Below are 17277 nucleotides of genomic sequence, written 5' to 3'. Positions count from 1 at the left end.
CTTTTCGAGTTGACATTCGGCTCCCCTCACTTCCTGAAGGCGATTTGTAATGGCAATGCAGAATAATAGAGTTGGAAGGGACCTTCGAAGTCTTCTAGTCCAACCGGCGTTTATCACTCTGGGCAAATGACTGCCCAATCTCTTTTTGAAAACCTCTAGTGATGGAGTGCCCACAACTTCTTCAGACAAGTCATTCCACTGACCAAAAGAATAACAGTTGGAAAGGACCCTGGAGGTCTTCTAATCCAAGCCCCCGCTCAGGCAGGAGACCCTATACCATTCTAGACATATGGCAGTCCAGTCTCTTCTTGAAAACTTCCAGTGATAAAGCTCAGATAACTTTTGGAGACAAGCCATTCCTCTGATTGATTGTTCTCACTGTCAGGAAATTTCTCCTTACTCCTAGACTGGACCTCTCCTTGATAAGTTATATATTATATATATATGAAACTTGAAGTTGTTATTACAGAACTATAATAATACTGCCGTAGAGGCATTCCAGTAGGTGAATACAACTAACCAAACGTTTATATCAGCAATATTCAGTATATTGCTGATGCCTTTGCACATTGAAAGGATTGGAGATTTTTTAAAATTTAAATTCGATCAAGAAACTTTGTAAAGCCACTTAATTTGAACACACCTTGTCCCAACGTAAACAAGCTGGGAAGGTCTGTTGCAACCACCCGTCTCTCACCTACTCCAAGAATTCTCAAAGCAATTTTTATATGAATAAATTATCCTGTCTTTCACCGACAAGGAAGTCTGGCGATAAGTAATGATTTTTTAAAAATCTAATGATGAAGGTCCCTGTTATTAAAGCCTTGGTGGCCAAAATCTTATTTTATTCCTTTTCCTCAAAAGCAAAACTCAGCAAAAGGTGGTAGACTGGGTTTCCCCTATGAAAGCTGGTGAATAGGAGGGGAAGGGATCACAACTTTGCTGGCAAAATTCAATTTTGGCAGTATACTGGTAGTCCTGGACTTATGACCACAATGCCCCCCATTTACGATTTTTCTTGCCACGGTTGTTGTGATGACCTGGGCCGTGGTGCAAAGGCAACACAGTCAAATAAGCAAGAAAAGTCCCTTTATTATCTCCAACTTTGCCCCCGATGTCCAGGTTACCTTCAGCTGGAGAAAAAACTCTCCCAAGAACAGTCTTTAAATGGAGGAAATTCAGTCCGAAAACAAAGTACATACAAACTGTAAATAAAAATCCACACAAACCATGCTGCAGCAATCAACTGGACAGGGCAGGAGAAGGAATTGCAGATTTGAAAGGCCAACAAAACACACACCGTTGGGAAGACGCCAGGAACCCAGATAAGCCTCGACAATAACAGAGAACTCATGATTTGCTTCCAACAACTTTGCTGTGCATAGCTTCCCTTTTTAAACACTGTGTTCCCACCTGCAGCTAATGAAGGGAATCAGGGCCCTTTCCTCCCCCGTAAGCCACACAACTCACATTGCTCCCTTCTCCATTCCTCCCTGTGTGCCCTAGGATGAAGAGAGGGTGAGCCTGGGTCTTCCTCTGACCTCCCTCTGCCTTGCTCTATCTCCCCTGCTCTGCCCAGCTGGCTTTTGCCCTTCCCCAGATTCTTCCACAGTCAACAGAGCCACACTCCTACTCCTACACATCCACTCATCCATCCATCCATCATCCATCCATCCATCTAACCATCCATTCATCCATCCATCCATCCATCCATCCATCTATCCATCCATCATCCAACCATCCATTAATTCTCAGTCTTCTCTTTTTCTTTTAACTTGCACTGGACTGGTTTGATTCCCGAAATTCAGATTTTTGTCCCATAGACCTCAAAAGCTGGAGGAGCAATGTTATCAGAACCAAGTCTCCCTTGTCTTCTCAGTCAGCCACATAGGATCTCGTTTGCCTGATATACTGCCTGCTAACTTCTGACAACATCCATTAGCCATCAGGCTGTCAGTTTTCAAGATATCACCCAGTCATCCGTTTCTCCACTTAGTGGCACGTTTGGCTGATTTACTGCAGCTTTTCTCTTCTCCCCTTTTCTAGTTACACCGAGGTTGGACAGAGGAAGAGTGTGTCCAGTAGTTTCCCTTCCATTTAGAAATGAGCGGACACATTGATTTTCGATAAGTCTCGAAAGGTTAATAATTCTACCGACAAATGAAACTTGGCCCGTAGACAAACAAACCCCACTGGCAGAGGAGCCTTGAAAAAAGATTTTCTTGAGAGTACAGGTAGCCTTCGACTTACAACAATTCATTTAATACCATTCAGAGTTACAAGGAGGGTTTCTCCTAAAGTCTACCACCATTTCTACGGTTTTGAGCGTGTTCAGTTCCAAATTGTTCCGGTCAAACCACGAGGCAAGTTGTACAACCTCCTGTCTGTATGCGGATTCGTCGTTGTCTCGAATAAGGCCAATCACTGTTGTATCATCTGCAAACTTCAGTATTCTAACGTTTATTTAAGATTTATTTAACATTTATTTAAAACTTAATTTATTTAAAATTTAGTATTGAAATTGTAAATGCTCCAACACTGGAAGTTTTTAGGAAGAGATTGGATAGACATATGTCTGAAATGGTAGAGGGTTGCCTGCCTGAGCAGGTGGTTGGACTAGATGACCTCCAAGGTTCCTTCCCACTCTGTTATTCTATTCTGTGTGGGATCCTTTGCGCGATTGCTGATGCCTCCTGGTTTTAATGAGCTAGATTTTGCTCCTTTCCCCTGCTTGCACAATGCAGAGGTATCCATTTCTGAACTGGTGATTATTGGGGTAAACTGGTTATAGCCCTGTTCCTTGTCCTAAATTCTGGGTTGACGTTTTCCACCCGTCTCTAACCAGGCAGGAAGCTGGTTCTTTGCGCCATCCTCCTTTCCTCTCTCTCTCTCTCTCTCTCTCTCTGCCTGCTTCTTTCTTCTCGCTGTTGACCCAGTTTCCGAAGAAGCTCGCATTTGAATATAGACTGGGAGGTGGCGAAAGGAGAGAAATGGTCGTTTCAGAAAGCGCCTGCAAATATAAATTAGTGCACAAAAGCAGATCTCCGTCTTGCCTGCGTGCCTGGAAATTTATATGCCCGAGCTAATTTTGGTCCCGTGATAATTGCCCAAAGGAAGACAGAGCTGCATCTGAGCAGAGATACAAGGAAACGATCCATATCTGGAATGGAAAACCTGTAGCCTCTGAGAAACCTACACCAGGAGATAGCAGAAGCACAGAGTTGGAGGGGCCCTGGGAGGTCTTCTAGTCCAACCCCAAGCAGGAAACCTATACCATTCCAGACAAATGGCCCTCCAGTTTCTTCTTAAAAGACTCCAGTGATGGAGCACCTTCAACTTCTGAAGGCAAGCCGTTCCACCGATTTAATTGTTCTAATTGTCAGAAAATTTCTCCTTAGTTCCAGGTTGCTTCTTTCCTTGATTAGTTTCCATCTGTTGCTTCTTGTCCCTGCCTTCAGGTGCTTTGGAGAATAATTCGACCCCCTCTTCTTTGTGGCAGCCCCTCAAATATTGGAACACTCCTATCATGCCACACCTAGTCCTTTTCATTAAACTAGACCTAACCCAATTCCTGGTACCCATCTTCCTATGTTTTAGCCTCCGTTCCTTAATCATCCTGGTTGCTCTTCTCTGCACCCTTTCTAGAGCCTCAACTTCTGTTTCATATTATGGCCACCAAAACTGGATCCCCATGATGTAGTTCTCATGGATGTTCCCAAGCCCTGTGCTTTGCTGCATCCGATCCTGGATGAAAAACAGGCACCTATCGTGATTACTTAGCCAGTTGACTGTCTCCTCGCTCCGCACATTTTCGGAAGCTTCCTTTGGCTCTTCAAGTTGGCATGTGTCACTACGTCTTCTTGGAGCAAATCCCGTTTTAATTATGTGTGGAGAGAAAAAGGCCATAATCTTCGGCTGGTCGCAAAGGCTGAGCAGATGGCTTTAGAGGGTCCACAGCGTGTCGTGGAAGCGTTGCATCTTATCTGCAGCTGTTCCTCTGAAAACAGCACTGAGTGATATGCTGCTGTTGAACCTGGGAGGTCCATAATGGTCTCTTGGTTGAGTCCAGAGGTGGTATTCAGCTGGTTCTGACTGGTTCTGGAGAACCGGTAGCGGAAATTTTGAGTAGTTCAGAAAAACGGCAAATGCCACCTCTGACTGGCCCCGCCAACCCCATTCATTCTCTGCCTCCCGAATCCTAGCTGATTGGCTGGGTCTTCTTTGGTTGCCCTGCACAGGAGAACGGAGCTTGCTCCTCCTTTATATCTTATGGGAGGGCCAATCACCTTCAAGCCTTACTCCAGAGTCACCCCTTTTGTCTTAACTGTTCTTGCCTTCTGGCAGCTCTGTGCATGCGCGCACTAGGAACAGGCTCCCCTTGTTCCTCTTCCTCACTGCTGTCAGATTCTGGAGGCTCCAGAGTCAGCACATAACTCCCAGATAGCCCGAGTCCTCCCCAGACTCCAGGACTGGCCCATGTTCCTCCCCACTGCCGTCTCCGCAGGCTGCCAGCGCACCACAACAAGGACTTTAAAAAACTTTGATTTGAGCAGGGTGACATTTCAATGTCTTCTGCCAGCAGCCAACCAAAAGTTCTTCTCAGCCCCAAAACGACATAACAGAAGATCATCTCAAAGGTGGTTTCTTTTTTCAAAAGACAATTGGTCTTCTTTCCTTGAGGAAGACGTTTCGCTTCTCATCCAAGAAGCTTCTTCGTTTCTGACAATTCAGCCCATTCAGTCAGAACTGAAGAAGCTTCTTGGATCAGAAGCGAAACATCTTCAAGGAAAGACTTAAAGTCCAATTGCCTGGTTGTAAGTCAGCATCAAGGTGTTTCTTTCTTGAAATATTTCGTATTTTACCAATATTCTACCTCCAGCTATTGCCTGTTATCTATTGAGAGGGCTTCATTGAAAAAGAAACCAGATTAATGTTCCTTGAAGGAGTATTTTTAGAAAGGAAAATTTATCCTCATAAAAGCAGAATTCAGGGCCTGCCTCATTTATAACCCTCATGAGTTTTCCATGCTGAAATGGCTAAGTTTGATCAATTGCATATTTACCTGTTGTTTAGCTGAACATAGATCGCTTTTATTTCTGTAATATGGCACTGTGGAGGGTGAGGATAATGGCCTAGTCTACGTTTGACATTTGCTTTCTTTGGAACTCTTTTGTAAATTCTTTGAAATTCCATTCTGAGCGGCGAATATATGCATGTCATGTTTAAATACATACGTAAGTTAATGTATGATTCCTTTTGAGAAAGGCGCCATGGTTCATACATCATACACGGGCATGTAGGGTAGTGGCTCAGCACACTGTCATTTATTTAAACTCAGTGAAGCAAAGTGGCATTTTTCCTGATGCCTGGAATAGGCATTTTCTCCAAATGTGCCAGAAATCTGGGCAGGTTGGCATTTCTAGATATCTTCTATCTATCTGCTTACCTGCTCTATCCATGTCTGTCATGTGACCATCCGTCCATCCCTCTCTCTCTCTCTCTGCTTACCTGCTGTATCCATATCTATCTATCTGTCTGACCATCCATCCATTCATCTTTACTTACCTGCTCTATCTATCCATCTTTCTCTCATCTATCTATCTATCTATCTATCTATCTATCTATCTATCTATCTATCTATCTATCTATCTATCATCCTTCTATCATCTATCCATCCATCTATCATCTATTCATCCATCTGTCTATCATCTATCTATCTAATCGAATCTATCTCTGTCCATTCCCTATTCACTTCTGTGATACTACCATCAGTCTCTGTCCACCTATATCTGCCTGTCCATCCATCCATCCATCCATCCATCCATCCATCCATCCATCCATCCATCCATCCATCCATCTATACTTACCTGCTCTATCTACCTCTCTCTCCCCCCCTGTGCTTCCCTGCTATATCCATATCTATCTGTTTCTACTTATGTTCTGTATCCATATCTATCTATCTGTCTGACCATCCACCATTCCTACTTACCTGCTCTATCCATCTCTCTCTCTCACACACACCTATCCATCTCTCATCTACCTACCTATCATCTATCTATCTATCTATCTATCTATCTATCTATCTATCTATCATCTATCCATCCACCCACCCACCCACCCATCCACCCACCCACTCACCCACTCACCCATCCATCCATCCATCCATCCATCCATCCATCCATCCATCCATCCATCCATCCATCCATCCATCCATCTATCTATCTATCTATCTATCTATCTATCTATCTATCTATCTATCTATCTATCTATCTAATCTAATCTAATCTAATCTAATCTAATCTAATCTAATCTAAATTTCTACACCAGCTACCTCACTTAAGTGACTCTGGGTGGTTTATAAACAATGAAGTGTCTTTGGGCTGTTTAAACAGGAGAGAACAAACGTGTGGATAAGCCCAGAAACAAAAATACTCTCCACAAAGTCCCCTGCGGGCAGGAGCTGTGTTTACGCCATACGTCTAGATAAATGCAATTTGCACAATGGCCTTGGCCAGGTTTTAAAACGGCAAGAAATATCTTCCATCTAATCCATAGTTGGGAAAGGAAAGAAAGCTTGCATGCAGAGTCAAGAGCATCCTTTCCCCCCGCCCCTCTCTGCGCATCATGTTTTTCCCAGGAACAGCGTTTCCCAGGGTCAACCTTGTTTGAAGGTCAGGGGCTGTAAGAGCTAATGGAAAGCAGCAGGGTCTGTAATCCTGTTTGTTTTGCCATGATGGACTCCATGACAGAGACTTCAGCGGCTAGGAGCAAAGCCCGAACAAAGAAGCTTTGGAAATAATTTAATAGCAGGGCGATGAATGATGGGGACTCGGGCGCTTGCATGCCAACCTCATTTCTCCTTCCAAGAGAAACCCCTCTTCTCCGGTCAGTAGGCCTGCTCTTGGCGGGATGATTCATTCCTCCAAGCCATCTCTGGAAGATCAAAAATAAAATACTGGTACGTGCAGTGTAATGCCGAGTCTGAACTGTATCTTAGTGTGATGTTCTCTTCATTGATTTCATCAGGTGGTGCACAGGTTAGAAAGCTGGAGGCGGCAGATGTGCGAAAGCCTTGTGGCCCATCCTGTTGCTCGCAGTTGACAAGTCAAAGAATAGAATAGAATAGAACAGAATAGAATCATAGAATAGAATTGAATTGAATTGAATAGAGGAATAGAGGATGGGATGGGATGGAAGAGGAGAAGAGGAGAATAGAGAAGAATAGAATAGAATATAGAATAGGAATAGAATAGAATAGAACAGAATATAGAATAGAATAGAATAGAACAGAATATAGAATAGAATAGAATAGAATAGAATAGAATAGAATAGAATAGAATAGAATAGAATAGAATAACAGAGTTGGAAGGGACCTTGGAGGTCTTCTAGTCCAAACCCCTGCTTAGGCAGGAGATCCCACACCATTTCAGACAAGTGACTGTCCAGTCTCTTCTTAATAACTTCCAGTGTCAGAGCATTTACAACTTCTGGAAGGAAGTTGTTCCCCTGATTAATTGTTTTGATTGTCAGGAAATTCCTCCTTAGTTCTAAGTTGCTTCTCTCCTTGATTAGTTTCCATCCGTTGCTTCTTGTCCTGCCTTCAGGTGCTTTGGAGAATAGCCTGACCCCTTCTTCTTTGTGGCAGCCCCTCAAATATTGGAAGATGCTATCATGTCTCCCCTAGTTCTTCTTTTTCATTAAACTAGATATGCCCAATTCCAGCAACCATTCGTTATGTTTTAGCCTCCAGTCCCCTCATCATCTTGGTTGCTCTTCTCTGCACTCTTTCCAGAGTCTCAACATCCTTTTTTTTACATCATGGCGACCAAAACTGGATGCTATTCCAAGTGTGGCCTTTACCAAGGCCTTATAAAGTGGTATTAACACTTCGTGATCTTGATTCTAAGAATCCTTAACAAGTCTGGAAAGTGTTTTGTTTTGTTTTTTAAAAAAGAGTTAAATCTGCCTTCCCCTTCCTTGTCGCTTGTGCTGGCGCTCTTTATCTTGTGCTCAAATATGAACAATCACCGGAAATTTGGGAAGGTCACGAGAATTTGAGAGCTTCTTGAAATCAATTGTTTGTGGCTACGTAGGGCTCTAGGCTGAACCCTTTTTTAATTCCGCCCCCAAGTTCTGCCACACTGCTTCCTACACAGGGTCTGTCTATATACTTAGAAGGTTATACCTTTAGTCTGGAAAGATTCAGTCCATTAGGTGCACACAGATAAATAAAAATAGAGATGTGGACTTGAGTGAATTTCACTATGCCGTCTCTGTGGTTCGGCTTTGTATTTGGGAGTCCTGATAATGCCACTCCAGACCATAATCTTTCCTGCTTCTTTGGCTATGAAACAGAAGGAAGCTTTCTTTCTTTCTTTCTTTCTTTCTTTCTTTCTTTCTTTCTTTCTTTCTTTCTTTCTGTCTTTCTTTCCTTCCTTCCTTCCTTCACATTCCTTCCTTCCTTTTCTTTCTTTCTTTCCTTCCCTTTCTTTCTTTCTTTCTTTCCTTCCTTCCTTCCCTTTCCTTCCTTCCTTTCTTTTCCTTCCTTTCTTTCTTTCTTTCCTTTCTTTCCTTCCTTCCTTTCTTTCTTTCTTTTCTTTCTTTCTTTCTTTCTTTCTTTCTTTCTTTCTTTCTTTCCTTTTTTCCTTCCTTCCCTTTCTTTCTTTCCTTCCTTTCCTTCTTTCCTTCCTTCCTTCCCTTTCTTTCTTTCCTTCTTTCTTTCTTTCCTTCCTTCTCCTTCCTTCCCTTCCTTCCTTCCTTTCTTTCCTTCCTTCCTTCTTTCTTTCTTTCTTTCTTTCTTTCCTTCCTTCTTTCTTCCTTCCATTCCTTCCTTCCCTTTCTTTCTTTCCTTTCCTTCCCTTTCTTTCTTTCCTTCTTTCCTTCCTTCCCTTTCTTTCTTTCCTTCTTTCCTTCCCTTTCTTTTTCCTTTTCTTTCTTTCTTTCTTTCTTTCTTTCTTTCTTTCTTTCTTTCTTTCTTTCTTTCTTTCTTTCTTTCTTTCTTTCTTTCTTTCTTTCTTTCTTTCTTTCTTTCTTTCTTTCTTTCCTTCCTTCCTTCCTTCTTCCTTCCTTCCTTTCCATCTTTCCTTCCTTCCTTCCTTCCTTCCTTCCTTCCTTCCTTCCTTCCTTCCTTTCCTTCCTTCTTTCTTTCTTTCTTTCTTTCTTTCTTTCTTTCTTTCTTTCTTTCTTTCTTTCTTTCTTTCTTTCTTTCTTTCTTTCTTTCTTTCTTTCTTTCTTTCTTTCTTTCTTTCTTTCTTTCTCCTGCAATTCCTCTTTGCCCGTTTGTGAACCGTTCACTGGAACAAACCCATCTCTTCTTTCTGCCATCGCTATCCCCGGAGCAGAGAAGGAAGGAAGTAGATGAGTAGGAAACCGGTTGCTTGGAGGCTCAGCTGGGAAAACCAGCTGGGGATCGAAGCAGATGCCATGTGCCTCTCTGGGGTTTTGCAAGACGCACAATTAAACTTGCTGAATTTAAGAAGGAGGAAATAGTTCGGCTTTTTGAGTCAGATTCCAGCTTCAAGCAGCACATCTCACTGCGAATTAAGGAGGGAAGCTCAGTTCAGCTCCATCCTGGCGTTCCTTATTATTCAAGGAAGGGCTTTTTCGCTTCTTACAAGGAAAAATATTAATATGAATGTAACATTATTATCTTCTTTTCTGGTGAAGAATGGAAACAGCTCTCCTGCATAAAAGCAGACATAATGGCTGTTGAGACACTGTAAACTGCAGCCCAGGAAACTAATGAATTATACATATTGCAATAAGAGTGTCAATAAAAGGTTTCTTTGACTCTTTCCTTCCTTCCTCCTTCCTTTCTTCCTTCCTTTTTCACTTTCCTATTCATTAAACTTCCTGCTTAGTTTATCTCAGGATGTTTCAAAAAACAAACAAACTAACTAACTTATTGTCGTAACCTTAACTGGATCCTTTGTAGGGTGATGAACCTGGACCACATTTTACTTTATTTTAAACTCTGCTAATATCATCCAGGATTATTCGGGGCATGACGGCATTTGGAAAGAAAGAGAAATAATCTCTCTGTGGTGTTGTTGCAACTCTCCAAAGCCAAGAAACAGAAATGCACAAAATTTGGCAGGTTGCTGTCATTTTGTCTTGGCTGGAAAATATGCCAACGATGGCGCTGGGATTCCTGCATTATTAAGCCGTGGTTCATTTCATCCTGGCTTTGCATAAACCATGAAGCCTGTTGCAAAGGGCCTCTTCCCACCAGCTGTGAAGCTGGGAGTTTACCACCTAAAATAATAAACGCATGGATGTGACAACCTCACATCCTGAATAATTATATCCGCCATATCTTGCTCTTCAGAGGTGATATGCTGCTGGTTCGCACCGGTTCTAGCAATCTGGTAGCACCGGTCAGCAGTTGGCTCCGCCCACCTGCCCCTGCCCTTTCCTGTCCTATATTTCCTTTGTTTGCAGCTCAGCTGATAGGCGCGGCAGAATGGATTACCGCGCCTCAGCTGTTTTACTCACCAGTGCTGAAGGTAAGATAAGTGTCAATTCATGAAATATCTCTATGGTCTTTTTAGAGTTGCCAACAGGAAGGGGGTTTGAAAGAGCAGTGTGGCAGCTTGGAAATAGAAAGTGCATTCCATAAATAGTTTTTCAGAGATAGTAACTAGGTGAGTGAAGTTTGTGCCATGCAAATATCTTACTGGAGAGTATGATTGATGACTCTTGGCTATGGATGTGTCCCATTGGAGAATATGAATTACGATATACCCAGGGGGTGGGGGGAAACCAGGGTCAAGGGTGACAGTGAATTATGTGTCTCAAAGTCAGCTCCACCCAGGCAGCGCCGGATATGTTAACTCCCAATAAATCCTTTTGAAGTTTTGGAAGTTTCTATTCTATTATCTTCTATTATCTTCTATTCTATTTTAATATTCTATTCTATTCTATTCTATTCTATTCTATTCTATTCTATTCTATTCTATTCTAATATTCTTTTCTAATATTCTATTCTATTCTATATTCTATTCTGTTCTATTCTATTCTATTCTAATATTCTATTCTAATATTCTATTCTATCTTCAATTCTATTCTAATATTTTAATATTTTAATATTCTAATATTCCAGTGTAATATTCTATTCTATTCCAGTATTCTATTCTATTCTATTCTATTCTATTCTATTCCATTCTATTCCAATATTCCATTCTATTCCATTCTGTTCCATTCTATTCCATTCTATTCCATTCCATTCCATTCTATTCTATTCTATTCTATTTTATTCTACAACTCATCCTCTACTATGATTCCTTTCTCAGCAGGAGCTATGAGGATCCAATTGAGAGCGAAATCGTCAATGAGAGAATTCCCTACTTGCACGGCAGCTATGCGGCCCCTTTGGCACAACCCGAAAGGGGGAGCATGGCCAGCATCGACCGCCTGGGCAAGCGCTCCCCCTCCATTGACAGCATTCGCAAGGACCCCCGATGGCGAGACCCGGATCTTCCTGAAGTCATCGCCATGCTCAGCCACCCCATCGATCCCGTGAAATCCAACGCAGCAGCCTACCTCCAGCATCTCTGCTACGAGAATGATAAGATCAAGAAGGACGTGAGACATCTCAAGGGCATTCCCATCCTGGTGGGTCTGCTGGACCATCCCAAGCCTGAGGTCCACCGCAAAGCGTGTGGGGCCCTCCGGAACATATCCTATGGGAAGGATAATGAGAACAAAGTGGCCATCAAGAACTGTGATGGGATCCCAGCTTTGATCAGGTTGTTGCGCAAGACGAGTGATATGGAAGTACGAGAACTCATTACAGGTCAGTGGTTTCTTCTTCTTCTTCTTCTTCTTCTTCTTCTTCTTCTTCTTCTTCTTCTTCTTCTTCTTCTTCTTCTTCTTCTTCTTCTTCTTCTTCTTCTTCTTCTTCTTCTTCTTCATCTTGCTGTCCTTCTTGTCCTTCTTGTTCTTCTTGTTGTTGTCCTTCTTCTTGTTGTTGTCCTCCTCCTCCTCCTCCTTCTTCTTCTCCTCCTCCTCCTCCTCCTCTTTCTCTTTCTCCTCCTCTTCCTCCTTCTCCTTCTGTCTCCTCCTCCTCCTTCCTTCCTTGTTCTTCTTCCTCCTCTTCCTCTTCCTCTCCTCCTCCTCCTCCTCCTCCTCCTCCTCCTCCTCCTCCAATATGAGAAGAATTCTCCTTTCCCCTTTCTGTTCTCTATTATAAAACCTCCTTTTACCCCCTTCTCCTTCTCCATTTTGTCAATGCCGATGGTGTTGCTCCAGATGTTTTAATATTGTGATGCTCCAGATGCTTAATATTGCACCCCTGGTGCCTATCACTATTGGTACTGCCTTTGCTTTCCTTTGCCACAAATTATTCTACTTCTTTTTGCAGGTCTTTATATGTTTTGTGATTTTTCTCCAGGGTTTTTTCTTCTACTCTGCTGTCTCCAGGTAGTGCCACATCCACTATCCAGAACTTTTTGGTCTTTCTTATCAACAATTTTTAAGTCTGAGATCCTCCTCCTCCTTCCCCTTTCATCCACCTTTGATCAGGCCTTGTCCAACATCAGCGTTGGGATTTCCTGGTGCCTCCCATCCAACCTCTAACTAAATCTGTTCCTAGATAGCCCTTGTGGGAAGAATTGAGGATGACTCTTGCTTGAAACCTATTGTCTGATCTTAGAAGTACTACCACTAGTCCCTTCCATTCAACTCACTCCCCAAATTAATAATCAAGAGGTCTCCTTCTTCCCACTTTGAAGAAACACCCCCTTTTACTTTGTTTCCACTTCTTCGTGTGCAGTTTTCATGGAGGAATCTCCATGCCTCCTTCAGAATCATAGCGAAGGTGTTAGTATTCCAACTAACTCCAAACCAATAAACTCTGAGACAAGTATTTTCTCAAAGCTCCATTTGATTAGAGTTGTCCTATTGGCACATCTGGGAAAACCCAAATCTAAGAGTTCCGGGTTCTCCTTTCTCAAAAGAGAAATTCAAAGATCCACCCCCTGCATCCATCAATCCATCACATGGCCCAATCCAATCTTTATCCCCACTGGAGACATCCTCCCAGTCACTCCCCTCCCGGTGCAGGGCAACATATCCTTGACTTCTAAGAAAGGAATGTTGTTGAGTCTAATCTTCTACTCAGTATGAAATCCCCCCTCCCAAATTCCCAGGCACTGAATGTGGCAGCTTCCAAGCGAAATGTGGCTTCCAAGACTGACCGAAGGCTGTCCTTAGCCTGCCAAGTGAATCCATAGAGGGTGAACATCTCAACACCCACATAATATCGCAGGGTCTCACCATTGGACACATGAAGTAAAGTGATAGTTTTGGCGTTCTCTTCAAGTGCCTTTTCCCAGATTAAAAAAAACTGAGGTTGGCCCAGCCAGCAAACTCACGCCGTTCTTGGGTTACGTTGTCGGTTTGATTCAGCCACAATTCATAACTTTTTTTTTGTTGATGCCTCAGCTTGGATGCAGTCTCCTGAGGCTCGGCGAGAACATTGTATCTCCGCTGCTCATTCTCTTGATTCACAACACAGAGTGGAATGAGAACAAGGAAGCCCTGAAGGAAAGAAAAATGCGTTTTGAGAAAGCAGCATATGGTCTGACTTTTCTCTCGGAGTGATCAAAACTAGGTGTGGCATAAGAGTTCCCAATGGAGATGCTCAGTTGCAACGAACTCATTCCCCTCCCTTGGAGAACAGCTGGAGGAACTGAGCCTCCTTAGTGTTTTTTGCTTTCCCCTCGGGGTGTTTATCGCAAAGTAATTCTTGGGAGAGTTTGAAAATGGTTCAAGAGCTCGGTGACAAAGTCTTACATCTGTAGAGCAGAAATCCCATCTTTGGGTCCGTGTTGAAATTTACAGGGAGTCCTTAACTAAAGACCACCATTGGGAGCCAGCTCTTCCACTGCTAGGCAATGCGGTCGTTAAGGGAGGCACGTCTGATTTTATGACCTTTTCTTCCCTGCAGTTGTTAAGTGAATCACTTGGTCATTAAGCAATTCCAGGGTCCATCACTGAATTTACTTTTTGGAAGCCTCCCAGGGAAGGCCACAAATGAGCCTATCACATGATTGCAGTACACTATGACTGTCATGCTATTTTTTAACAGAATAACAGAGTTGGAAGGGACCTTGTAGGTTATCTAGTCCAACCCCCTGCCCAAGCAGCAGACCGTACACCATTTCTGACAGATAACAGTCCAGTCTCCTCTTGAAAGCCTCCAGGGATGAAGCTCCCACAACTTTTGAAGGCAACTTCTATTCCATCGGTGGACTGTTCTCACTGTCAGAAAATTCCTTTCCTTATTTCCAGATTGAATCTCTCCTTGATCAGTTTCCATCCATTATTCCTTGTCTGGCCTTCGGGTGCCTTGGAAAACAGCTTGACCCCCTCCTCCTCTCTGTGGCAGCCCCTCAGATATTTGAACCCTGCTCTCCTGTCTCCCCTGGTCCTTCTCTTCCCTAGACTAGCCAGGCCCAGTTCCTGCAACCGTTCATCGTAGGTTTTAGCCTCCAGTCCCCTCATCACCCTGGTTGCTCTTCTCTGCACTCAACATCATTTTTTATAGTGTGGTGACCAAGTGATGTTTGACAACTGACTCATATTTATGGCATTTGCAGCATCCCAGAGTCACGCAATCCCCGTTTCCGACCTTCTGACAAGTAAAGTCTATAGGGAAACCCACTTCACTTAACAACCACGCCACCAATTTAACAACTGCAGGGATTCCCTTAACAGCTATGATAAGAAAGTTTGTAAACTAGACCAAAACTCACAACTGTCTCGCTTAGCAACAAAAAATGTCGGGCTCAATTGTGGTGGCAAGTTGAGGACTACCTGGGCCTTCCCTCTGGTAGAACAGCCCAAATAAAAAACAGGAAGTATGACCAACATAGTTTCTTGACCATCTCCTTTATCTAGGTCTATAGTGACTGACCCATTGAACGAAACCAATGACTTCACACCTTTGTTAGGCTAAGCCACCTTTTAAAACATAGTTTGTTAAACAAACCCTAGTGTGCGGGGGGGTTCACCTGTTTTGTCATCAAAATCCTTGAAATCCACCATGACTGAATGCCCGTTGTTGGAGATGCCAAGAGATGAATCCGATCCATAGGAAATACTAAGAGGCTTCAAACTGGGGTCAAAGATAGCTTGCGTGGAGATGATATCAATTGGAGATTGATAGCTACCTTGGGCAATGGGATAAGACTTATACCATAAAGAAAGTCCTCTGGGGAGGAAGAAAGAACAGCTACAAACGTAAGCTAGAAGCTTCAAAATCTTGTTCCTCTTCCCCTACAGTTTTGGAGTTCTAGTCGTTTAAAGGACTAAATACCCTCAGTTATTGTACTTTTTTTTACATTTGGAGAATGATTTTGCAGTCGTTTCTCAACCTTGCAAAAAAAATACACTCCAATTTTGTTTTTCAAGCAGCATTGGTCAGAATAATTTTCTACCAACTTCAAAACAGATCAGTGATTTTAAGCATCCCGAGTCCCCACTGTTACATTACAAAAGCAAACATTTGGATAAATCTTTCATTACTGGGCTTCCAAATTGAATTATTTGCAAATTGAATATGGAACGCAGCCTCTCTCGTCGTTCTCGAGTTGCGCTTGGCAATTACAATCTTAAAATAATAGTCATAATAACCTGGGTTGTTTTTTTTTTCTTTTTGCTCTTGAATTTGAGACTTGCAGTAAGTTGGTTTTGAAATGCACTGGTTTGGAAATCTTTGGCCCTTTACGATAACTGCTTGGGAAGAAATCAAAGATAATTGCCTGCTTGGTGTGCAGAAGGGTTGTTTTTTTTGTGCATTTCTTGAGAACTAATCTGTGTGACGCTGAGCCAGAAGGAGCAATAGGTTTCCCCACCACGAATTCTTGTCATCTCACCATTCACTGGCCAGAAAATAACAGAATAACAGAGTTGGAAGGGACCTTGGAGGTCTTCTAGTCCAACCCCCTGCCGAGGCTAGAAACCCTGTACCATTCCAGACAAATCCTTGTCTCTTCTTTAAAATCTCCATTGTTGGAGCAGCCACAACTTCTGGAGGCAAGTTGTTCCACTGATTAATTGTTCTCACTGTCAGGAAATTTCTCCCTGTTTCTACGTTGCTTTTCTCCTTGATTAATTTCCATCTGTTGCTTCTTGTCCTGCCTTCAGGTGCTTTGGAGTTGACCCCCCTCCTCTTTGTGGCAGCCCCTTAAATACTGGAAAACTGCTATCAAGTCACATCCCTAAACTTTATTTTCATTAAACTAGACATACCCAGTTCCTGCAATCGTTCTTCATATGTTTTTAAAATTCTGGTATGTGTGATGAGAAGAGAAATTGATGGATAAAATGATGGATTATGTTTTTGTGACAAAATACTATGTTTGTGTAGCAGTAGTGCCTTTAAGGAACGTCTAACTACCATTCCCATCATTCTAGATCTTATTTACAATATTTATTAAATTTATCTGTCACCCATCTTGCACTTCTAGGTGACAAACAAATTGGAGAATGCTGGGCCATGTTATAATTTAAAGCTTTTTAACTGAGATACTCATTATTTGAAAATTTTAAAAAGTCTGCGAATTAGCCAAGGACCTTTTCATATATATATATATTTTTCCGATAAACACCTTGGTGATTTGAAATCTATTTGGCATTCATTCCTCATTCTTTTTGCCATGAATGGCTAGCCATCAGGAGCTAATTTGTCCTTTTCAAAATGTTTCTATATTCTATTAATTTGTTTAAATGTTAAGCTGAGTCCTTTTTTTAAAAAGGCATTTTACTATAATTGCTGGTGTGCCAATTGTTTGGATATAAACTCAGATGCAGGAAGCCAAATGCATCAGGGAAATAAAATACAATGATTAATATGCCGACAGGGAGCGAGCATTGGAAGTGCAGCATTTTATTAAAGATAGGCATTTAGATATTCAGATAATCTGGGGCCCACCAGATGCAGCTAAGCTATCATTTCCAGCATGGCAGTGACACACAATTCTGGTTAATCCCCCATCCTGGTTAAGTTTCAAGTTGTCTTTGTTCCTTTTGACTGAGAAGGGGTAAGCAGTTTGTATATGCTCAAAGCAGAGGTGGTATTCAGCTGGTTCTGACAGATTCTGGAGAACCGGTAGCGGAAAGTTTGAGTAGTTCAGACAACCGGAAAATACCCCCTTTGACTGGCCCCGCCCCCTCTATTATCTGCCTCCTGAGTCCCAGCTGATCGACTGGGTCTTCTTTGGTTGCCCTACACAGGAGAACAGAGCTGGAAAGTAGGTTAGTGGGGTGGGGAGG

The 17277-nt window shown here is 42.5% G+C and overlaps 1 protein-coding gene across 12 annotated transcripts in view; it reads left to right on the top strand.

The window, feature by feature from the left end:
• ARVCF (ARVCF delta catenin family member) overlaps nt 1-17277 on the top strand; it is a 261665-nt gene that overhangs the window by 176563 nt on the left and 67825 nt on the right. For 10 of the 12 annotated variants that reach the window (XM_087942896.1, XM_087942894.1, XM_087942891.1 and 7 more), the window contains one exon: nt 11292-11794. In XM_087942896.1, coding sequence (XP_087799022.1) covers nt 11292-11794 — 503 coding nt within the window. The remainder of the gene's footprint in view (nt 1-11291; nt 11795-17277) is intronic. The other 2 variants (XM_087942889.1, XM_087942887.1) reach the window with 1 other exon arrangement.

This window comes from Notechis scutatus, chromosome 13 (genome assembly GCF_049901735.1).
Source record: "Notechis scutatus isolate UNSWTSFEM ecotype Mainland chromosome 13, rNotScu1.2, whole genome shotgun sequence".
Classification (NCBI taxonomy): domain Eukaryota; kingdom Metazoa; phylum Chordata; class Lepidosauria; order Squamata; family Elapidae; genus Notechis; species Notechis scutatus.
This window is presented reverse-complemented; position numbering and strand designations above follow the sequence as displayed.